Below are 24,940 nucleotides of genomic sequence, written 5' to 3'. Positions count from 1 at the left end.
TGCTCTTGTAGCCACAGTATTTTTATGGCTAGTCCAGTTCAGTTTCTAGTCAATGGTAACCCCCAGGATGTCGATAGTGGGGGTTTCAGTGATGGTAATGCCATTGAACATCAAGAGGCGATGATTAGATTCTCTTTTATTGGAGATGGTCATTGCCTCACACTTGTGTGGCACGAATGTTACTTGCCACTTGTCAGCCCAAGCCTGGATATTGTCCAGGTCTTGTTGCATTTGGACATGGACTTCTTCAGTATCTGAGGAGTCGTGAATGGTGCTGAACATTGTGCAATCATCAGTGAACATCACCACTTCTGACCTTATGATGAAAGGAAGGTCATTGATGAAGCAGCTGAAGATGGTTGGGCCGAGGACACTAACCTGAGGAGCTCCTGCAGTGATGTCCTGGAGCTGAGGTGACTGTCCTCCAATAACTACAACCATCTTCCTTTGTGCTAGGTATGAGTTTTCCTCCTGATTCCCATTAGCTTCAGTTTTGTTCGAGCTCCTTGATGTCACACTCTGTCAAATACTATCTTGACGTCAAGGGCAGTCACTCTCACCTCGCCTCGGGAGTTCAGCACTTTTGTTCATGTTTGAAAAAAGGCTGTAATGAGGTCAGGAGCTGACTGGCCCTGGCAGAACCCAAACTGGGTGTCAGTGAGCAGGTTACTGCTAAACACGTGCCGCTTGATAGCACTGTTGATGACCCCTTGCATTACTTTTCTGATGATGGAGAGTAGATTGATGAGGCAGTAATTGACCTGGTTGGATTTGTCCTGCTTTCTGTGTACAGGACATACCTGGGCAAGTTTCCACATCGCTGGGAAGATGCCAGTGTTGTAGCTGTACTAGAACAGCTTGGCTAAGAGTGCGGCAAGTTCTGGAGCACAAGTCTTCAGTACTATTGCTGGAATATTGTCAGGGCCCATAGCCTTTGCAGTATCCAGTGCCTTCAGCCATTTCTTGATATCACGTGGAGTGAATTGAATTGGCTGAAGACTGGCATCTGTGATGCTGGGGACCTCCGGAGGAGCCCAAGATCGATCATCCACTCGGCACTTCTGGCTGAAGATTGTAGCAAATGCCTCATTTTTTGCACTGATGTGCTGGGCTGCTTCATCATTGAGGATGGGGATATTTCTGGAGCCTCCTTCTCCAGTGAGTTGTTTAATTGTCCACCACCATTCATGACTGGATGTGGCAGGACTGCAGAGTTTAGGATGATCCGTTGTTTGTAGGAACGCTTAGCTCTGTGTTTTGCTGTTTATGCTGTTTGGCACACAAGTAGTCCTGTGATATAGCTTCACAGGTTGACACCTCTTTTTTTTTAGGTATGCCTGTGCTGCTCCTGACATGCCCTCGTGTATTCATCATTGAGCCAGGGTTGATGGTGATGGTAGAGTGAGGGATATGCCGGGCCATGAGGTTACAGATTGTGTTTGAGTACAATTCTGCTGCTGCTGATGGCCCACAGCGCCTCATGGATGCCAGTGTTGAGTTGCTAGATCTGTTTCAAATCTACCCCATTTAGCACAGTGGTAGTGCCACACAACACGATGGAGGGTGTCGTCAATGTGAAGATGGGACTTTGTCTCCACAACGACTGTGCGGTGGCCACTCCTACCGATAGGGTCATTGACAGATGCATCTGCGGCAGGCAGGTTGGTGAGGATGAGGTCAAGTATGTTTTTCCCCCTTGTTGGTTCCCTCACCACCTGCACAGACCAAGTCTAGCAGCTATGTCATTTAGGACACAGCCAGCTTGGTCAGTAGTGGTGCTACCAAGCCACTCTTAGTGATGGACATTGAAGTCCACCAACCAGAGTATATTCTGTGCCCTTGCCAACCTCACTGCTTCCTCCAAGTAGTGTTCAACCATGGAGGAGCACTGATTCATCAGCTGAGGGAGGGCGGTACATGGTAATCAGCAGGAGGTTTCCTTTCCCACGTTTGACCTGATGCCATGAGACTTCATGAGTTCTGGAGTCGATGTTGAGGACTCCCAGGGCAACTCTGACCTGAATGTATACCACTGTGCCGCCACCTCTGCTGGGTCTGTCCTGCTGCTGGGACAGGAGATACCCAGTGATGGTGATGGTGCTGTCTGGGACATTATCTGTAAGATATGATTCCATGAGGATTACTATGTCAGGCTGTTGCTTGACTAGTCTGTGAGACAGCTCTCCCAATTTTGGCACTAGCCAAAAGTAGGGAGGACTTTGCAGGATCTACAGGGCCGAATTTACCATCATCATTTCCGGTGCCTAGGTCGATGCAGGGTGATCTATCTGGCTTCATTCTTTTTAGAATTTCTGGTGACTTTTAAAAGCCAACCACATTGCTGTGGGTCTGGAGTCACATGTAGCCCAGGCCAGGTAAGGATGACAGATTTCCTTCTGTAAAGGACATTAGTGAACCAGATGGGTTTTTTACAACAATCATTTCATGGTCATCATTAAACTTTAATTCCAAATTTTTATTGAGTTTAAATTTTGTCATTTGCCATGGCAGGTTTCACACCCAGGTCCCCAGAACATTACATTGGGTTTCTGGATTATTAGATGAACAATAATACCACTACGCCATCGCCTCTTCAAAGAAACTACCCTGAATATGAACTCTATGATCTCAGCCTCCAGCCTACTGTTGCCAATTTAATTCACCCAATCTATATGAAGATTTAAAATTCCACAATTAAAGCTCTTACCATTGTCTACAGGTGCAGCTCCTTCCCAGTAAAAAAAAATCTGACCCCATCCTTTAGCCTTTAGAAATCGAGCCACCCAAGCTTGTTGCTGGGAAGAATTCAGAACAAGCCACATGACCCCCTTTATTCCTCCATTTTACCCTAAATTAAAGAGACGGTCACAAAACATACCAAACTTATAAACTTCAAATTTTAACATCAGCCATGTCCACCCCCATTCAACATGGTCCAGGATACATGAAATGTACTGGATTTCCTATGATGTAGATTGACTTGTATTTAGCTTGTCAGTCATTAAAGCATAACATTGATAACCCTATTTTACTAGCATTGTACGGTTGTGAATTCGCTTGTTTGTTGATTATCTGATGTCTGATCTATCTCAGAGCAATGCAGAGGTTATACTAGTTCCAAATCTACAGCAGGTTTATTTGCATTACTTAAAATATATCAGAACTCATTGGATTTCCAGACACACACATGGTTTAAGCTCAGAACCTCAGATCTTTCTAGAACTTTCTGCATTATGTCAGTCACTTAGCTCCCTAGTGCCCTCAACAGGCTTAAGCAATCAAGTACAGTTACATAGATCAGGGAACCAACTAATATATTCAAACACAGATCAATCAAACTATTGAACATGACATCTTTCCCCTCTTTTAACTAAAGACTTTGTTTGAACTGAGCATTCTAAACAACAAACATATATAGATCAGACCATTTCTTAGAGAAAACACACAAGCTGAACTCTAAGTACAGAAATAGTCTTTGAGATACGGAGGCCTCTTTAATCTGTGACTAAGGCTATAATCTAGCAACTATCAGATGATGTTGTGGTTCTGTGTGATCAACTTGATTAAGTGGATGATCAATTTCATCTAGGTCCCTCTTCTGACTAAACCCTTGTTATATTCTGAACACTGGTAAGGTTTTTCCTGTATGTGCATTCTAATATGCATGTTTAATCTGTAATTCTTGCTGAAGATTTTGTCATGGCTAGTAGGGGTGCTAACCTGTGTTATTTCAAATGTGTACATGTAGTGTTCCATTGCTGGGAAATTTCTGGCCACAGTATGGACAAACCTTCTCCTTCTCTCCAGTGTGTGTCTTTTTATGACTCTTAAGCCCAGAGTAAGTCACAAAGGCTTGTCACATAGATCACATTTGAAAGTTTGTTCACTGTTGTGTATCAGTAGATGTCTCTGCAGGGAGAAGGGAGTCCAAAACAAAGTCTTACACTCCTCACGCTGAAATGGTCCCTCTTTCAAGTGTGTCTTTTTGTAGTTCTTGTACACAGTTCTGTGAGCAAATCCTTCTCTGGAATGTTTAAATTTGCAGGGTTTGTCCTCACTATGGGGCCAAAGAAAAGTGTGATGATTGAACAACATACATTCTGTCAAAGATCCCACGGAAATGGTGAACCTATTAAATAATACCTGGCAGCGTTGTTGTACTTGTCTTCTACACGTAAATTCGGCACAATAACTAATGAACTAATTTGTGACCAATTAATTGAAAAGACTTTAATTTCGCAAATTAGGGAATGTCTCCTCTTGGAGGATAATGATTTAACCTTGTAAAAAGTCATGACCTTGGCAGTCCAAATTGAATCTGCCATGTTATCCTTGCTATGGATAATTTTATGTGCAGTCACTTGATCAAGCTGTTTGGAAGGCGAGTTCCCCTTTGCGCTGATATATAGTCAAACCTCACTCTCGGGAAGAGACGCTTCTGTGTGGCAAACCAATGAAGTCACCTTCTTCGACGACCTGCACATTTTTGCATTATGGTTCCACTTAAAGCATGAGCTGCACTTTTTCCCTTGAGCTGGAAATGGTGTGTGACTCAATGAACAGTTCCACAATTTGGGCACAGCTTTGAAGGTATCTTACCCCGATGGGGCATGTGTTGATGAGATTTCTGAGATCTCCTAGTCCATAACCCTTGCACTTCAGTTGGCTGAGCGGGCTGTGTCTGCGACTTTAATCCAAGGGTATGTTGCTATGTAACCTCGTCAAATCTAATATGACAGATTCAATTTGGACTATCAAGGTTATGGCTTTTTCCAAGGTTAAATCATCATCCTCTATGAGGAGCCATTTCCTAATTCGTGAAATTGAAGTCTTTTCAATTAATTGGTTACAAATTAGTTCATTAGTTATTATACCAAATGTACATTTAGAAGCCAATTGCCGCAATACTGCCGCATATTGTTTAATGGGCTTATCATTTCCCTGAGATCTCTGACAGAATGTATATCATTTAATCATCACACTTTTCTTTGGCCCGTAGCAAGCAAGTAGGTCTTGAACCCTAAAACTCATCGCTCCGACAACATGGGAAGATCTCCCAGTGGTGAAAGCAATGGTTCTGGAGTTGGTAAAATTAAACTTTCCTCAGCCATCCTCATTGACACTTTTGTTATGCATTCACTGGGTTGCATATATCTTATATGTCTGATTTATCTCGGAGCAATGCAGAGGTGGCACTAGCTCCAAATCTGCAGCAGGTTTATTTACATTACTTTAAAATATCTCAGAACTCAGGATTTCTGGACGCACACATGGTCTCAACTCAGAGCCTTAGACCTTTCTGGAACTTTCTGTGTGGTGTCAGTCACTTAACTCTCCAGCTCCACCCACAGGCTTAAGCAATCAAGTACAGTTATATAGATCAGAAAATCGACTAACATAATCAAACACAGATCAATTAAACTATTGAACACTGCATGCACGATGAAACAGATTCCTCAACACTGCATAGTGGGCTTCCAGTGGGATTCCTTCCACCAGCAGGGAAGATGCTTTTGTGCAAGGAAAGACAGTCAGAGAGTGAAAAGGGTGGAAATGCTCTGATGATTAGTATCTTGGAAGCCCTCAGTTGGCATCAAGACCTATACAAGAAGATAAATAGAGAGAGAGGAGACCATTAGGATGCCTTCAATTCCCTCCCTCTGGTTTCTGGATGGACCCAGGGCCTATAGCAACATTTTTTTAGGTTTATCACTTCCTTCCCTCTGGTGGCCCTGCGAAGTGGTGATAAATGAGAGGGAAATGTGCTAGGCACATCGGCCCAGTGCCATCATTGCTATTTGTATTCAGCAGCAGTCCTGGCAATAAGTGGGAAATTATATTCAAGATGATGAGCTGGCGGTAGGCCCACCTGCCTGCATTTTCCATCATCCTGAGCTGCAATCCAAACACGTTTTTGGTGGGATTGTGAGGCGAATCCTGGCCCAGGGCCCCATTGCTCTCCTTCAAATAAATCTTTAATGCTTTTTACAAACTGAAAGATGGCATCTCCGAAAATGCCTCATTCCCGCTTTACTTCACTGAAGTGCCAGCTTAAATCATTTTCTCAAGCTCTAGAGTGGTGCTTGAATTCACAACCATCTGATTATGAAACCAGAATGCTACCAATGGTGTCTAGCAGCTGACTTCTGCCAGGAATTCCACCTCTTCAAGAAATCTATCAATACTATTAATCTTGTGAATTTGCTCATTTTTATTCATTCACAGGATATGGGTAAGGCCAGCATATATTGCTCATCCCTAATAGCTCTTGGAAAGGTAGTGATGAACGGCATTCTTGTGCAGTGAAGGCGCTCCCACATTGCTGTTAGGTAGAAAGTTTCAGGATTTTGATTGAATGACAGTGAAGGAACAGTGATCTAGTTCCAAATCAAGGTGGTTCGTCACATGGAGGGGAACGTGCAGGTATTGATGTTCCCATGCACTTGCTGCTCTTGTCCTTCTTGGTGGTAGAGGCCGTGGGAGTGGGAAGTGCTGTCGAAGAAACCTGGTGAGTTGCTGTAATACATCTTGTAGATGAAACATAGAAAATAGGAGCAGGAGTAGGTCATTCAGCCCTTTGAGCCTGCTCTGCCGTTCAATTTGATCGTTGTTGATCCTCTATCTCAACGCCATACTCCTGCATACCCGTTGACACTTTTAGAGCCTAGAAATCTATCTATTTCCATATCCAATATATTCAGTGATTTGGCCTCCACAGCCTTCTATGGTAGAGAATTCCACAGGTTCACCACCCTCTAAGTGAAGAAGTTTCTCCTCTTCTCAGTCCTAAATGGTCTACCCTGTATCCTGAGACTATGACGCCTTGTTCTAGACCCTCCGGCCAGAGGAAACATCATCCCTGCATCCAGTCTGCCCATCCCTGTCAGAATTTTATACGTTTCAATGAGATCTCCTCTCATTCTCCTAAACTCTAGTGAATATAGGCCTAGTTCACCCAAGCCCTCCACATATGACAATCCTGCCATCCCACGAATCAGTCTGGTGAACCTTCGCTGCAACTCCCTCTATGGCGAGTATATCTTTTAGTAGGTAAAGAAACCAAAACTGCACACAATACTCCAGGTGTGCTCTCACCAAGGCCCTGTACAGCTGCAGTAAGACATCCTTGCTCCTATACTCAAGTCCTCTCGCAATGAAGGCCAACATACCATTAGCCTTCCTAACTGCACTTGTATGTTTCATATCTATGAATTTCTAACATTAACATTTTTGTTTCTTGTCAGGTGAACCCCAAACTTTCTCACTGCATTTTCAGAGAGCTAAGGACAATCCCATTGATCTCTACTATCTTGTGGACCTCTCCCTTTCTGTGCAGGATGGTTTGGAAAACATGAAGAAGTTGGGAATTGAATTGAAGGAGGAAATGCAGAAGATAACATCTGATTTCAGGATTGGTAAGAATAGCCTTAAGCTTTCTTTTTACGATCCAGATCCTTGAAATTATATAAAGAACATACTCTACCACATTGAAATCATGAGGATAAAACAAGATTTTTTTTTCCCTACAGTGTTTATGGAGAATTGATTTATGACAAAGTGAGTTGAATGTCACACCTCTAAATTCATTGTAAAACATGCAGGGGATTGAACTTTATGGTCTGAACAACATTTTCTCATTCCATACCCTTCAAATTATTCTTCTCTACTTTGTTAAGCTTAGCTCTCATAACATTTCCTCACCTGTAAATACGTTTCCTTTTAGGGTTCGGTATCCTGCAGAAAAATCCTTGTACAGCTGCCGAAACATGCACGAGTCAATTTAGCTTCAAAAATGTTCTACCATTGAGCTCTGATGGAGCTATGTTCAACAAACTGCTGCGTAAGCAGACTATTGCTGCAAGCCTGAATTCTTCAGAGGATGGTGCTGATGCTATAATGCAGGCTGCTGTCTGTGGGGTGAGTGGGAACACTTCAACGTTTATAATGTCAGTGCAGTAGTTGGTACCTTTTCAACCTAAATGTGGGTGTTTCTGTGACCTGTGCTTTCAGTCAGAAGCCTGGCTGGTCAGGCAGTGCAACTTGGAAAACATGGGTACACAGTCTATTTTAGTCACAGACTGCATGCCAGTGATGTGCCTTCTGAGCAGCCTCTCCCACTATACTGTGGTAACTCCCTTAATGTCTTAAATGGGCAGAACAATAGAACGAGCTATAATAATGATGTACCCTTTACCAAAAAGTTAAAAACAACTGGACCTGTAAGATTTTAGGTCAAAGGTTATATTTGTAAATGGCAAATTATAGAAAAAGTTACATGCTAAAAGGAACCAATAATCTTAATCACTGAGAGATACCCAATATTCAATGTCCAGATTCAAAAACAAAACAACATGAACTCAAGCTTGGATGCAAAAAAGGTAAATGCACAATTCAGATTTTTCTGCAGAAAGAAGTTGGATTCGACTTGTTGGCTACCGGTACGCTGAGCATGATAGCTGATCTCCCTAATGCACAGTGCACACCGACTAATGTCCCGTAACCAATGGTGCTTACCTGTGCCGGCAGAGTGTGCCATCTGATCTCCTGTCTCCATGGAGTGTGCTAACCAACTACCCGTAACTGTGGAGAGTGCCAGCTGAGCACCTGCACCACTGGCTGGCCACCCATATCTGCGGAGTGCACTAGCTGACTGCCCACACACCTTAGGGCCCTGCTGGCTGATCACTTCTCTTCTGCGGCGAGGATGTGTCTGTGATTTTGAGGCATTGGCCTCATTAACATCAGGACTGCGAGCTGCAGAGTCCCAGTGTAGCTTATTGGCCAAAGGCCTTCAAAGGTTGGGCCCCTTCAGCTGACAGCAAGATAAGCAGACTGTAATTGCTTAAGGTGTGAATCTCGGAGTGGCAGAGCCTGGGTTATTTATGTGGGAACCCCACAAAGCAATCCCAAGCTTATCTTGTCTGGGCCTCTTTGGCTCCATTGCCCATGAAATTAGTCACAGCGTGCAAGGCACACCATCCAAACCAGTTCCCACTGAAGATGGTGTTATGACCACGTGAGGAGGGGATGAAGTGACCCCCCTATTCTCAAACTTCACGTTTGACCATAACAGGGTTTTTAAAATGAATTTAGAGAGTATGTGCTTGGCCAATTCTGTAAGAGTCCCACTGTTTACACTTTTAGGCTGTAACAATTTAGTCAGACAGGTTTTCTTAGGTTATACAAAGAACAAGATATGTTTATTGCAACTATTTCCCAAACTAAAATAAAACTAGGTAAATTGCAACCACCATTTGAATGTCATACACATTCGTCTGGGCCCACACATAGCAGTAGAGGTGGCAGAGTAAGAGGATAGGCCTCTCCCCCAAAACCCTCTTCACCCCCTTCTCATCCCCCAAGCCGTCACTACCCTCCCCGTCCTAGGACCCCTTGTACTTACCTGGGCCTCCGGTGCCCAAACGTATCCTCCGATGTCCTCCTGCATTTCTTCTGCCCACTGCAGCGCTGTCGCTGAAGGGACTGGAGAGCTGCCGACCAATCAGATTGGCCGCCAGCTCTCTAAGGTGCGACGTCCTCCTGCAGCTACTTAACGCGCATTTGAGCGTGAAATGGCTGTGGGGCACTTGGAGTCAACGAGGATGGGTTCCCTGCCAACTCTTTGGATAGTGGGAAGTGAGACCTCACTATCCGAAAAGTTTAGGCCTGCATGTGTTAAAACAGTGTGGGCAGTTTCATCCTTGTCTCTTTGAGTGTTCCAGTTTTTTAAAATCCAGCCAGACAAAGAAAAATTAGAAACTGTATCTTTATAAAGCACATCCTCATAACAATAGCAATCAAGGTCTTGGAAGCAAAGTACTGCAAACGCTGGCTATCTCACACCAAATCCCAATCCCTTATCACCCTTCTGACCTTGACCTCGGCAGCGAAGCCTTGATTTTAAAGTTCTCAATCTTGTTTTCAAATGTCTCTACCAGCCTCGTCCCTCCCTAACTTTGTAACCTCCACTAGCCTCACAATCCTCTGGGATATAAGACCGTAAGACCATAAGACATAGGAGCAGAAGTAGGCCATTCGGCCCATCAAGTCTGCTCCGTCATTCAATGAGATCATGACTAATCTGATAATCCTCAACTCCACTTTCCTGCCTTTTCCCCATAACCCTTGATTCCGTTACTGATTAAAAATCTGTCTATCTCCACCTTGAATATACCTAATGGCCCAGCCTCTACAGCCCTCTGTGGTAAAGAATTCCACAGATTGATTACTCTCTGAGAGAAGAAATTCCTCCTCATCTTTGTTTTAAATGAGAGATCCCTTACTCTGAGATTATGCCCTTTGGTCCTAGACTCTCCCACAAGTCTACCCTCTCCCTCAGCATCTACCCTGTCAAGCTCTCTAAGAATCCTATATGTTTCAATAAGGTTGCCTCTCATTCTTCTAAACTCCAAAGAGTACAGGCCCAACCTGCTCAACCTCTCCTCATAAGAAAATCCCTCCATACCCGGAATTAAGCTGGTGAACCTTCTCTGGACTGCCTCCGATGCCAGTATATCTTTCCTTAGATAAGGGGATCAAAACTGTTCACAGTATTCTAAGCGTGGTCTAACTAGTGCCTTGTATAGTTTTAGCAAGACTTCCCTATTTTTATACTCCATTCCCTTTGAAATAAAGGCCAACATTCTACTTGCCTTCCCTATTACCTGTTGAACTTGTATGTTAGCTTCTTGGGATTCATGCACAAGGAATCCCAAATCCCTCTGTGCTGCAGCCTTCTGCAGTCTTTCTCCATTTAAATAATATTCAGCTCCTCATTATATCTGCCACTTTTTTGCCCACTCACTTAACTTGTCTATATCCCTCTGTAGACTCTTTGCGTCATCCTCACCACTTGCCTTCCCACCTATTTTTGTATCATCTACAAATTTAGCAATAGTACATTCACTCCCCTCATCTAAGTCATTGATATATATTGTAATTAATTGAGGCCCCAGCACTGATGCCTGTGACACTCCACTAGTTACAGGTTGCCATCCTGGAAATGATCCCCTTATCCCAACTCTCTGTCTTCTATTAGTTAGTCAATCCTCTACCCGTGCTAACATACCACCCCCAACACCATGTGCTCTAATCTTATTAATTAGCCTTACGTACTTTTTCTGTAGTTATGGTTATTGTATTTGTTTCCTCCTCACTTTTTGCCCCTTGATTATTTAGTATTGTAATGCTATTCGTGTCTTCTACCATGAAGACTGATGCAAAGTATTTATTCAACACCTCTGCCATTTCCTGGTTCCCCATTATTATTTCCCCAGCCTCATTCTGTATAGGGGCCTATGTTCATTTTGGTCTCTCTCTTCCTTCTTATTTGTTTAAAGAAGCCCTTACTGCCCGATTTTATATTACTTGCTAGTTTACCCTCAAAGTTTATTTTCTCTCTCTTTATTTTTTATTTTGGTCATCCTTTGTTGGTTTTTAAAACTTTCCCAATCCTCTGGCTTACCACTAATCTTTGCCACATTGTATGTTTTTTCTTTTGATTTGATACTATCCTTAACTTCCTTGTTTAACCATGGTTCATTTATCCCCTTCCTTGAATCTTTCTTCCTCACTGGGATATATCTTTGTTGTGAGTCACGAACTATTTTCTTAAATGTCTGCCATTGTTCATCAACCGTTTTTTCTGCTAAAATCTTATCCCAGTCCACTCCAGCCAACTGTGCCCTCATTCTTTTGTAATTACCCTTATTTAAGTTCAGCACAGTTGTTTCTGACCCAAAACAAAAATACCTGGAAAAACTCAGCAGGTCTGGCAGCATCGGTGGAGAGGAGCACAGTTGACATTTCGAGTCCGCATGACTCTTCAACAGAACTAATTAAAAATAGAGAAGGGGTGAAATATAAGCTGGTTTAGGGGTGTGGGGCGGGGGGGGGGGTGTGGTAGAGCTGGATAGAGGGCCAGTGATAGGTGGAGATAACCAAAAGATGTCACAGACAAAAGGACAAAGAGGTGTTGAAGGTGGTGATATTATCTAAGGAATGTGCTAATTAAGGGTAGAAAGCAGGACAAGCAAGGTAGAGATAGCCCTAGTGGGGGTGGGGTGGGGGGGAGGAATTGAAAAAGGCTAAAAGGTAGAGATAAAACAATGGATGGAAATACATTTAAAAATAATGGAAATAGGTGGGAAAAGAAAAATCTATATAAATTATTGGAAAAAACAAAAAGGAGGGGGAAAATCGGAAAGGGGGTGGGGATAGAAGAGAGAGTTCATGATCTAAAGTTGTTGAACTCAATATTCAGTCCGGAAGGCTGTAAAGTGCCTATTCGGAAGATGAGGTGCTGTTCCTCCAGTTTGCGTTTCTCACTCTCAAACTGAATGCTAAATTCTACCATATTATGGTCACTAGGGTATCTTTTACTCTGAGATCATTTATTAAAGCTTCCTCATTACACATTACCAGATCCAAAATAGCCTGATCCCTGGTTGAATCCACAACATATTGTTCTAGGAAACTGTCCCAAATACACACTATGAATTCTTGCTCATAGCTACCTCTGCCAATTTGATTTTCGCAATCTCTATGAAGATTGAAGTCACCCATGATTAGTGTACTGCCTTTTTTACATGCCCCTATTATCTCTTGATTTATTCTCTGTCCTACAGTATAGCTACTGTTCGCCGGCCTATAGACTACTCCTACCAATGTCTTCTTCCCCTTGATTTTTCTTACCCCACCCATATGGGTTCTTCACACTCTCGGTATCATTTCCTAGATAGCTGCCTTGCAAGGCTGCCATATCCTTTTGTTTTGTAAGCTGACGTATCCCCTTTCCAGAACCTTCACCCCACACCCATCCTAGGCTATTTAGTTTAAAGCCCCCTCTACAGCCCTATTAGATTCGCCAGGACACTGATCCCAGCACGATTCAAGTGAGGCGCGTCCCACCGGAACAGCTCCCTTCTACCCCAGCACTGATGCCAGTGCCCCATGAACTGAAACCCATTCCTCCCACACCAATCTTTGAGCCACGCATTTAACTCCTTGACTTTATTTACCCTATGCCAGTTTGCCTATGACTCAGGTAGTAATCCTAAGATTATTACCTTGGAGGTTCTGCTTTTTAATTTAGCTCCTACCTGTTCAAATTCTTTCAGCAGAGCCTCCTTTCTGGCCCTATCAGTATCGTTGGTACCAACGTGGACAACGACAACTGGATCCCTCCCCTCCCACTCCAAGTGCCTCTCCAGCCCTGAGGAGATGTCCTTAACCCTGGCACCGGGCAGGCAACACAGCCTTTGGGACTCACGCTCACGGCTCATGAGGGGAATAGATAGAGTGGACAGGATAAAATTGTTTCCCTTGATGGAGAATTCTAGAACCAGGGGACATAGATTCAAGATAAGTGGCAGAAGGTGTAGGGGGGACATGAGGAAGAATTTTTTACGCAGAGGGTAATGGGTGTCTGGAATTTGCTACCCTAGTTGGTGGTAGAGGCAGAAACTCTAAACTCTTTTAAAAAGTACCTGGATCTGCACCTTAAGTGCTGTAAGCTGCAGGGTTATGGGCCGGGTGCAGGAGGGTGGGATTAGAAAGGCACTTGGGTGTCCTGGGGCTGCCATGGACAAGATGGGCTGAATGGCCTCCTTCTGTGCTATAACTTTTCTATGGTTCTATGGCTGCAGAGAACAGTACCTATCCCCCTAATTATACTGTCCCCTACCACTACTATGTTCCCATTTCCTCCTCCCACTTGAATGGCTCCCTGTACCACGGTGCCATGGTCAGTTTGTTCATCCTCCCTGCAGTCCCCGGTCTCATGCATACAGCTTGCAAGAACCTCGTAGCTGTTGGACAGTTGCAGGGGCCGAGGCTCCTTGAGTGCTACCCCCTCAGCCCCCGTACCTGCCTCACTTGCAGTCACACCCTCCTGTCCCTGATCACAGACCAAATTTGAATGACCTAATCTGAGGGGTGTGACTGCCTCCTGGAGCAAAGAGTCCAGGTAACTTTCCCCCTCTTGATGTGGCGCAATGTCTGCAGCTTGGACTCCAGCTCCTCAACTCAGATCCAAAGCTCCTCGAATAGCAAACACCTGGTACAGATGTATTCACTCTGGATCACCTCAGTGTTCAGCAGCTCCTGCATATTGCAGCAGCAACACATCACCCATCCTGCCATCGCTATCGTATTTTACTCAAATTATTAATTAATTACTCTAGTGTCCCCGCTCTTTACACTTTATTATGATTATTTTTTATACACACCAGAATCGATCTTATACTTAACAAGCTATCTACAAAAAAAAGAGAAAAAATGACTAGAGATCTAAACACAAACTAAAGACCTTAGTTTTACTTTAGATACTCACCAATCAGCTGCTCTCCGCGCTCTTTTCCCTCTCGCGCTCTTTAATGGTCTCTCACTCTTTTCAAATGCTCTCACTGTTAAAGGCCACACTCCTCTCGCACTCTCTCACTGTTAAAGGCCACACTCCTTTCGCACTCTGACTGTTAAAGGTCACACTCCTTTTGCTCTCTCATTGTTAAAGACCACAACTCTCTCGCACTCTTTCTCTATTAAAGGCCACACTCCTCTCACTTTCTCACTGTTAAAGGCCACACTTCTCTCACTCTCACTGTTAAAGGCCGCTCTTCTCTCACTTTCTCACTATTAAAGCCCACACTCCTCTCACTCTTTCACTGTTAATGGCCCCGCTGCTCCTCTCACTCTCTCACTGTTAAAGGCCACTCTCCTCTCGCCTTCTCTCACTATTAAAGGTCACACTCCTCTCACTCTCACTGTTAAAGGCTGCTCTCCGCTCACACTCTCACTGTTAAAGGCCCAGCTGCTCTTCTCACACGCTTTTGATGTAGCTATTTGCCTTGCTGGCAAAAGCTATATTTTGTCTTGAGTACATTAATTTGGGCTAATGGGTTCCTGTACATCTGCCTCAGGGCTTCCAAGTAGACGCATTTCCTTTATTTTTTGAGCTGGAACTGTGAGTTGGCTTTGCAGCTGGAACACAGGGGGGCTTTTTAACTCTCATGGGGCCTACATAAAAAAATAATTCAACTTATACCTTTGCTAGGCCTCTTCTTCATTGCCTGTGGAACTGGTTGAAGCCTGCACTACATGGGCTTCAACCAGTTCATAACTAAAGGATGAGGTTCCTACTGATATGCCTAGCACCCAAACTCTGCTGTAGAGAGCTCAGGACATGTTGCCAGAATGCCTGATCAGCACTTGCCAGTAAAGCTGTTCTACTGTGAGCTGATTGAAGGGAAACATTCACAGAGAAGCCAGAAAAAGCCCTTCAAGGACACTCTGAAGGTCTCACTGAAGAGTTTCAACATCACCCCGAGACACAGGAGAATCTTGCTCACGATCACTCCATATGGTGCAGTTTCATCAGGAACAGAACAAAGTTCCATTGATCAACAAGAAACGTGAGCTTTGCAAATCTAGAGTCACAGTGACCTCTTCTGCTATCTTCGAACATATTGCAACTGAAACTTAACTCAATGAATTCTAGTTGATCTCGTGGTCATCTTCAACCATGGAGGACAAACACATACACCTAAAATGGCAATTAGGGTCCTCTTTAGATCATAGAGCCCCAATTCTTGTATTGTCTGAATCAGATGGGTGCTTTGGACATCCAGATGTAGAGCCCATTTAAATGTTGCTGGTCACACCTCTGGTGTGAACATGACTATAAGATCATTGACCCTATTTTGAGGTTGTTAACACCAGAAGAAAGGAGTAAAGAATCAACGTTCACATTTTGTACACTGTCAGGAAAGTTATACTCTGGTTGGGTCAAGTTATTGGGGATGTCAAACTGGAAAATGGCATTTTGTGGACTATTGTCCCATTCATTATCAAAAGCTTTTTGATATCCAACAGGAGAGTAAGTGGGCAATTATTTTATTGAAGCTGCATAGAATCTGCTCTGACGGTTGAAGCATGATGTCACTTCATTTAACCTGAGTTGAAAAAGCTAATGTGCTTGAGGCAGTCTTGAAGGTGGTCAGTGATAGCTGTCTCTAAGAATGTTCCCAAGAATCTTAATAAACTGATGAATGTATGTTATCCCATACTCCTTAGCTTGAGCTGGAGTTTTGAAACAGTGGTGAGGGGGCCAAGGCCCCTATGTTGCCTTCTGATCCAACATCTGCCCTGAGGCCTGTATCAGCTGTGCCTTGTGGTTGGAACAATTCTCATTCGGTTTTGATCAACTGCCTCATCCTGGCAGCTGTCAAATATTTGGCAGTTTGCTCAAGCATGAATGCTATAGGAATTATGCTTAACGAGCTCAGCTTTCTCCATTCCCGTCTCTGTATTGTGATCATGACTACACAGTGTAGATGTGTTTTTATTTTGTCTTTAACCTTTGTTTAAGGGCTACGTAAGATCCCATTTAATTGCACAATCTGGTTTTAAGACATGAAGGATCTTGGCTTGGAGACAGTTGTTAGACTCTTTGAGACAAGTTTTAATGAAACTGTCTGCTGTTTGTTTTTTTTTAGCTTTGTCACCCTTCAATATGTTGCAATATTGCAACAGTTCTGTCCCTAAGTGTCTCTTTGATTAACACTGATGCCTCTGCTGCTCATGTTTTAAGCGTTTTCTGTCTGTTTCTCATTTGCCTGGGGTTTGCAGGTCAGAAGGAGAGAAATCTTTTCAAATAAGTGCAGTGTGAATGGAGGCCAGTCAGCTGTTTGTAATTGCAGTTTATGAGTCTTGAGCAATGTTCCCTCTAATTTTTTCCATCCATGTGCGGAATGAAGTTCGTTGTGTGCACCAAAGAAAAATATAAGGCAATGTGCGGAAGTGCACCACCAATAGAAACAAAAAAAAAACTGTACCTAATATATATGTTTAGAAAGTTACCCTAGGTATGGAAGAAGAAAGAATGCCACCCCAGCCCTTGATATATCACTAGATCTACTGAATTCAATTTTAAATCTACCATGGTAACATTTGAACTCAAGGTCTCTAAGGTATTAAGTTCGGTACCATAATCACTACACCACCATACATGAAAGAGGCATTTGTTTTTATATTGTAGCTTGTATTTTAGCCATTTGACAGATGTTGAATTGGTCAAGACAAGACAAGGATCTTTTGTTTCAATCTGACAAGCTAAAAATAGAAAGAGATAAGGAAGCTTGCCTTTTGAATTGATAGCAAATGTGGGAAAAGGGGAGCTTCTATTTTTTCAGCTTATTGTGTCTTCAGCTGAGGCTGAACTAGTGTTTTGTACAAATTCAACATAACCTCCTTGCTTTGGTACTCTAAGCCCCTTTTAATAAAGCCTAGGATGCCATATGCTTTATGCTTTATTAACTGCTCTCTTAACCTGTCCTGCCACTTTCAATGACTTATGTACATATATACCCAGGTCCCTCTGCTCCTGTACCCTCTTTAGAATTGTACCCTTTATTTTATATTGTCTCTGCATGGCCTTGCTACCAAAATGAATCACTTCACATTTCTCCACACTGAACTTCATACAACGCTTTTCTCTAAAGCGTAGTATAGATCTCTAACATTCACTGTCCAAGTTTGTCTCTATATCCTTTTTCTTTTCCTCATTGCTCAAAGTAAAACTGTTCTTCAAAATGAGTGTACACATTTAGCTTATTTAAATCTGCTTTACCTTACAGGATATAATCGGTTGGCGAAATGTCAGTCGACTGCTTGTCTACTACAGTAACACAGGACTTCGCTTTGCTAGAGATGGCAAGCTCATCAGTATGCTGCCAAATGATGGTAAATGTCACATCGATAGTCAAGGTGCCTATACAACCAGCCATCACCATGTAAGCTTGCTTTTGAAATTATCAAATGCACATTGGATAGATAATATAGCTCTTTTAAGGGAAAGAAAACTTGTTTGCTGTTCTTGAAAATCTATGTATAAAGGTTTCAATTTGGGTTATACAGTATTCGAAATATTTTCCGTTGTCTCCTACACCCTTAGTCTGAACATAGTAGGGATTGCTGTGATTCAAGTACTGCTACATATATTGGATATTAGTGCGTAGCACAGCAAATGAGTCTATCACTGATTTAGTAGTATTGTGTTATTGTTTGTACTTGTGAGGTGGCAACACCGGCAACCCAGATTTATTGCCTATCAGTAGTTGCCCTAAGAAGGGGAATCTGGGCCATGTCCTTGAACCACTGCAAGCCCTTGTGGTGCTTCTGCAGTAGTGTTAGGAAGGGAACACTGGATTGATCCAGAAACAATAATGAAATGGTGATTTTTTTTTTATTCATTCATGGGATGCAGGTGTCACTGGCTAGGTCAGCATTTATTACCCATCCCTAACTGCCCTAGTTCACAGGGCATTTTAGAGTCAACCACATTGTTGTGGGTCTGGAGTCACATGTAGGCCAGACCAGGTAAGGACAGCAGATTTACTTCCCTAAAGGACATTAGTGAACCAGATGGGTTTTTACAACAGTCGACAATGGTTTCATGGTCATCATCAGACATACAATTCCAGATTTTGTTTTATTGAATTCAAATTCCACCATCTGCCATGGCAGGATTCGGACCCAGGTCCCCAGAGCATTACCCTGGGTCTCTGGATTACTAGTCCAGCGACAATACCACTACGCCATCACCTCCTCCGAAGTCAGGATGGCTGGTGACTTGGTGGTGATTTCCAATCCATTTCTAGTTATTTCTGGTCACCTATGTGCATTTAAGACCATGAACCATAAGAAGCTATTATTGAATTTCTGGCTATAGAATGTCATCGCTGACTGTCCCTCAATTTGAGGATAATGTTTACTCAGGGTTGCGAGTTTCTGCCATGGGTCTTCATGTGACTGAACAGACTGATTCTTGACCCACAGATCTTTGGGTACAGGAGACAGGATGAACAACAAGGTAGTGGGAACCGGAGTGCAGGATTTGCTTCCTTTTCTTTCCTTCCCTGCCACTGCTCTGCTGCAACATTAAGACGTTGTGACTCAAAGCATTATGTAGCTTGACAGACAAGTTGTCACCATTTGAAAAATTGGCAGCAATCTCTTCCCAGTCATTAATGTCAATGCTGCCGTGCTTCAAGGAGAGCTTTACCATGGCCTAGCTTTTCTGGTCGGCGAGCGGGGGGAGGGGGGGGGGGGGAGGTGGGGCCCACTCACCGACGCTTAAAATGATGCAAGATGACATTGGGCAGAACTCCCGACATCACCCTGCCCCATTCCAATTTTCAGGTAGGCGGGGGCTCAGCAGAATCAGCTGTGCGCCCACCAACTTGTCAATGGCCAGTTGAGGCCATTGACAAAATCGTTAAACTAATTAATGGACCTGCATGTCCAACTTTAATGTTGGCGGGCAGGCCAGGAGCACCGGCGGGCATTAGAAAAAGCATGAAACCTCATTCATGGTCAGGATGAGGTTTCATGTAGGTTTAAAAAAATGTAATTAAAGAGTATTTAAAAGTGATGGACATGTCCCAACTCATGTGACAGTGTCACATGAGGGGACATGTCAGGGAATTTTTTTTTCTCTATTTTTCAGATGTTTTATTGTAGCGCCGATCTCCCTGAGGCAGCACTTAGCCTCAGGGAGACAAGTGCACTCTTTCACGCGCATGCACGAAAGAGCGCTCTCTTGGCTCAGGGAATCCACCGCCCACACAGGGAGCGCAGCGCTCCCTTGCGGACGTCACGCAGGGCGGGCCTTAATTGGCCTACCCACGTTACATGGCGGCACGCCCCTGATCAGGGGTGCTGATCGGAGGCACGCCTCCGTGCGCCCGCTCCTAAACTTCCCCCCCGATGGGGGGAAAATTCTGCCCAGTGTTTCTGAAGCAATTTTTTGCCCTCCCTGGGACATTGGCCATCTTAGAGCTGAGACCTAGCTGGGGAGATGCTTTTTGGCCACCAGTGTCCTATCAATCAAAGTTGATTTTGCAGGGGTTTTGCCTGAATGCTTGTGGAGCTGGCTTCAAGATGGACATTAGCATTTGTTCAATTGTCCTCCCATTGAATCTGGAGGATGCAGCGTAGGCATTGCTGATGGAATTTCTCAAAGTGTTGCTGATACACAGTCCAGGTCTCACTGTGATTACAACTCCTCTGAACTGTAGGCAAATATCCTTTAATCAAATGTCCCATTATTAAGTGCCATGCAATCAAACATGATGTGTTATAATATATAATATCAAACATTCAGGAATTGTCCAACCAAAGTTGCAACCCTGACAGTGATGCATTGGAGCTGTGTTTTCTGTGTTGAGTCGGTCAGGTTGGGATATAGAATAACAGATGATCGTAAAATGTTAGTTGTAGAAATCAAAACGTTGTTTAAGTTGGGAATTGGTCTGAGGAGGTTATGTTGCAAAATTTCGATGATAAGTGGTGTGCATTTTGGATTTTTTGTACTTTGCTCACATGCAAATTCTGAAATGTTTTTTATTTACAGAATCATCCATCCATTTCTCATTTGGCCCAAAAACTTGAAGAGAATAAAATCCAGCTTTTTTTTGCTGTTAAAGAAGAGTTCAAAGACATTTACCAGGTAAGACAGCCTCGATTGCCTAGCAGTTGTTTGGTGGACCTGATAGTGACGGGTCTGGAAAATTCAATGGCGATGCAATCTGTGCTATCCCTGTCTTTCTGCACACCTCCTCATTTCCGTCAAGTTGTTTCCAATAAATGCTGGATGAATCCGCCCAGATGTAGCTGGTTTGCAGCTAAGCTACATGCAAAAGAGGACCATATATCCTCTGATGCATTTGCATCATTAGAACGTGGGTTGCAGGGTCTCCTGATAAGCCTAGTTATCCAGAATTCAAAGGCTGATGGAAGGGACCCAAAAGAATAGTTCCTGTTAGTCAAGACCTGTGCAGTAATTTCCATGGACTTTCTGAGGAAATTATTAACGTGTTGAAAAGAATTTGGCTTATTTGACTGACTCATGTTGCAACGGGCATTCAACGCAAAACTATACCCATGTTTTAGTCGTGCTTCATGGTAGAAGCCAGTGACCCGGCTCCATTATGTAAATAATCACAAAGCTGAATGTTTGGCTATGAATGGAATGGGTGGGTGTGTGTCGGGGGCGGTGGGGGGTGGGGAGGTGTGGTATGTGGGGAGGAGATGCGTAACTTATCGGTGAGTGGAGGTCTGATTCTGTTTCTCAGTTGCAAAGTCAAAGCTTAGTATTTTCAAAAATATTATACATGTAGACAGAAACTATCTTCAAACCATTACATTTATTGTAAATAGCAACACAGAATTGAACTTTACAAGAACCTGATGAAATATGTTAGAAGTCTACTATTTTGCAGGTTTTTCAGTAGTAGAGCTTTTTTTTTTGCAAAAATATACTTTATTCATAAAATATCTTCAACCACATTCCAAACCATTTCAAAAACACCATTACAAGGGTACATTCAGGTTCAACTTTAACAAAATGTATCACCAGGTGCATCAGTACAAACAATATTACAATCATTTACAGCCTTTCATTTTGAGCTGTACAGCCCGAGGGGATTTAAACAGTTCCCAGCCCCTCGGTGCACTGTGGCAGAAAGGTCTTAGACAGCGACCCTTCCCCATTGCGCCTTTGCGGCAGCTGCCCCAAGCTTTAGTGCGTCCCTCAGCACGTGGTCCTGGACTTTGGATTGTGCCAGTCCGCAACACTCGGTCGGGGACAACTCTGTGCTGGAAGACCAACAAGTTTTGGGCGGACCAAAGCGCGTCTTTCACCGAGTTGATGATCCTCCAGCTGCAGTTGATGTTTGTCTCGGTGTGTGTCCCTGGGAACAGCCCGTAGAGCACAGAGTCCTATGTCACAGAACTGCTCGGGATGAACCTCGACAGCAACCACTGCATCTCTCTCCAGACCTTCTTTGCAAAGGCACAATCCACAAGGAGGTGAACAACGGTCTCTTCCCCACCACAGCCACCTCGAGGGCAACGTGCAGAGGGGGTGAGACTCCTGACGTGTAGGAAGGATCTGACGGGGAGGGCCTTTCTCACCACCAGCCAAGCCACGTCTTGGTGCTTGTTGGAAAGTTCTGGCGATGAGGCATTCTGCCAAATGACTTTGACAGTCTGCTCGGGGAACCATCCCACAGGATCCACCCTCTCCTTTTCCCTCAGGGCCTCTAAGACGTTACGTGCTGACCACTGCCTGATGGACTTGTGGTCAAAGGTGTTTTTCTGCATAAATTTTTCCACGAGGGACAGGTGGTACGGCACGGTCCAACTACTTGGAGCGTTCCGCGGCAGCGTGGCCAGACCCATCCTTCGCAACACCGAGGACAGGTAGAACTTCAGCACATAGTGACACTTGGTGTTTGCGTACTGAGGGTCTACGCACCGCCTGATGCAGCCACACACAAAGGTGGCCATCAGTATGAGGGCGATGTTGGGCACGTTTTTTCCCCCTTTATCTAGAGGCTTGTACATCACGTCCCTGCGGACACGATCCATTTTTGACCTCCAGATAAAGCGGAAGATGGCTCGAGTGATCGCCACCATGCAGGAGTGTGGAATGGGCCAGACCTGCGCCACGTACAGCAACAGCGAGAGTGCCTCACACCTGATGACCAGGTTCTTACCCACAATGGAGAGGGAGCGTCGCTCCCACATGCCCAGTTTCCTTTTCACCATAGAATCTCGCTCCTTCCAGTTTCTAACGCATGCCCTGGTCCCTCCGAACCATATCCCCAGCACCCTCAGGCCGTCAGCCCTGACAGTGAAGGGGACAAAGGATCGGTCAGCCCAGTTCCCAAAGAACATGGCCTCGCTCTTCCCACGATTTACCTTGGCTCCCGAGGCCAGTTCGAACTGGTCACAGATGTGGATCAGTCTGCGCAGAGCTTTTTTTTTTTTTTTTTGTAAAAATATACTTTATTCATAAAAAATCTTCAATCACATTCAAAACCATTTCAAAAACAACATTACAAGGGTACAATCCAGGTTAAACTTTTACAAAATGTATCACCAGGTGCATCAGTACAAACAATATTACAATGATTTACAGCCTTTCATTTTGATCTGTACAGCCCGAGGGGCTCTAAACAGTTCCCAGTCTCTCGGTGCGCTGTGGTAGAAAGGTCTTAGACAGCGACCCTTCCCCATTGCGCCTTTGCGGCAGCTGCCCCAAGCTTTAGTGCGTCCCTCAGCACGTAGTCCTGGACTTTGGATTGTGCCAGTCCGCAACAATCGGTCGGGGACAACTCTTTGTGCTGGAAGACCAACAAGTTTCGGGCAGACCAAAGCGCCTCTTTCACCGAGTTGATGATCCTCCAGCTGCAGTCGATGTTTGTCTCGGTGTGTGTCCCTGGGAACAGCCCGTAGAGCACAGAGTCCTGTGTCACAGAACTGCTCGGGATGAACCTCGACAGCAACCACTGCATCTCTCTCCAGACTTTCTTTGCAAAGGCACAATCCACAAGGAGGTGAACAACGGTCTCTTCCCCACCACAGCCACCTCGAGGGCAACGTGCAGAGGGGGTGAGACTCCTGGCGTGTAGGAAGGATCTGACGGGGAGGGCCTTTCTCACCACCAGCCAAGCTACGTCTTGGTGCTTGTTGGAAAGTTCTGGCGATGAGGCATTCTGCCAAATGACTTTGACAGTCTGCTCGGGGAACCATCCCACAGGGTCCACCCTCTCCTTTTCCCTCAGGGCCTCTAGGACGTTACGTGCTGACCACTGCCTGATGGACTTGTGGTCAAAGGTGTTTTTCTGCATAAATTTTTCCACCAGGGACAGGTGGTACGGCACGGTCCAACTACTTGGAGCGTTCCGCGGCAGCGTGGCCAGACCCATCCTTCGCAACACCGGGGACAGGTAGAACCTCAGCACGTAGTGACACTTGGTGTTTGCGTACTGAGGGTCTACGCACCGCTTGATGCAGCCACACACAAAGGTGGCCATCAGTATGAGGGCGATGTTGGGCACGTTTTTTCCCCCTTTATCTAGAGGCTTGTACATCGCGTCCCTGCAGACACGATCCATTTTCGACCTCCAGATAAAGCGGAAGATGGCTCGAGTGATCGCCATCGCGCAGGAGTGTGGAATGGGCCAGACCTGCGCCACGTACAGCAACAGCGAGAGTACCTCACACCTGATGACCAGGTTCTTTCCCGCAATGGAGAGGGAGCGTCGCTCCCACATGCCCAGTTTCCTTTTCACCATAGCCACTCGCTCCTTCCAGTTTCTAACGCATGCCCCGGTCCCTCCGAACCATATCCCCAGCACCTTCAGGCCGTCATCCCTGACAGTGAAGGGGACAAAGGATCGGTCAGCCCAGTTCCCAAAGAACATGGCCTCGCTCTTCCCACGATTTACCTTGGCTCCCGAGGCCAGTTCGAACTGGTCGCAGACGTGCATCAGTCTGCGCACCGACAGCGGATCCGAGCAGAAAACGGCGACGTCGTCCATGTACAGGGAGGCTTTTACCTGAGTGCCTCCACTGCCTGGGATCGTCACTCCTCTTATGCCCGGATCCTTCCTGATGGACTCGGCAAAGGGTTCTATGCAGCACACGAAAAGGACAGGCGAGAGAGGACAGCCCTGCCTGACTCCAGATTTAATCGGAAAGCTATCTGTTTCCCACCCATTGATTGAGACTGCGCTACTGATGTTAGTGTAGAGCAGTTGGATCCAATTTCAAATTCCCTCCCCAAAGCCCATTTTGGAGAGCACATCCCCCATGTAGGTGTGCGATATTCTGTCAAAGGCCTTCTCCTGATCCAAGCTGATGAGGCAGGTATCCACACCCCTGTCCTGTACATAGGCAATCGTATCCCTGAGCAGCGCCAGGCTGTCAGAGATCTTCCTGCCTGGCACAGAGCAGGTCTGGTCAGGGTGAATCACCAATTCCAGAGCGGATTTGACCCGGTTGGCGATGACCTTGGACAGAATCTTATAGTCCACATTCAACAGTGAAATGGGTCGCCAATTTCTAATTTCCTCCCTTTCCCCCTTGTGCTTGT

The 24,940-nt window shown here is 44.8% G+C and overlaps 1 protein-coding gene across 4 annotated transcripts in view; it reads left to right on the top strand.

The window, feature by feature from the left end:
- The window catches only part of LOC144677551 (integrin beta-1-like), a 148,059-nt gene that overhangs the window by 53,420 nt on the left and 69,699 nt on the right, over positions 1-24,940 (top strand). For all 4 annotated transcript variants that reach the window (XM_078537622.1, XM_078537628.1, XM_078537619.1 and 1 more), the window contains 4 exons: positions 7,245-7,415; positions 7,724-7,917; positions 17,634-17,789; positions 20,411-20,506. In XM_078537622.1, coding sequence (XP_078393748.1) covers positions 7,245-7,415; positions 7,724-7,917; positions 17,634-17,789; positions 20,411-20,506 — 617 coding nt within the window. The remainder of the gene's footprint in view (positions 1-7,244; positions 7,416-7,723; positions 7,918-17,633; positions 17,790-20,410; positions 20,507-24,940) is intronic.

This window comes from Cetorhinus maximus, chromosome 3, assembly GCF_964194155.1.
Source record: "Cetorhinus maximus chromosome 3, sCetMax3.hap1.1, whole genome shotgun sequence".
Classification (NCBI taxonomy): Eukaryota; Metazoa; Chordata; class Chondrichthyes; order Lamniformes; family Cetorhinidae; genus Cetorhinus; species Cetorhinus maximus.
Note: the sequence above shows the minus strand (reverse complement) of the source record. Positions and strands in the feature narration are given on the sequence as shown.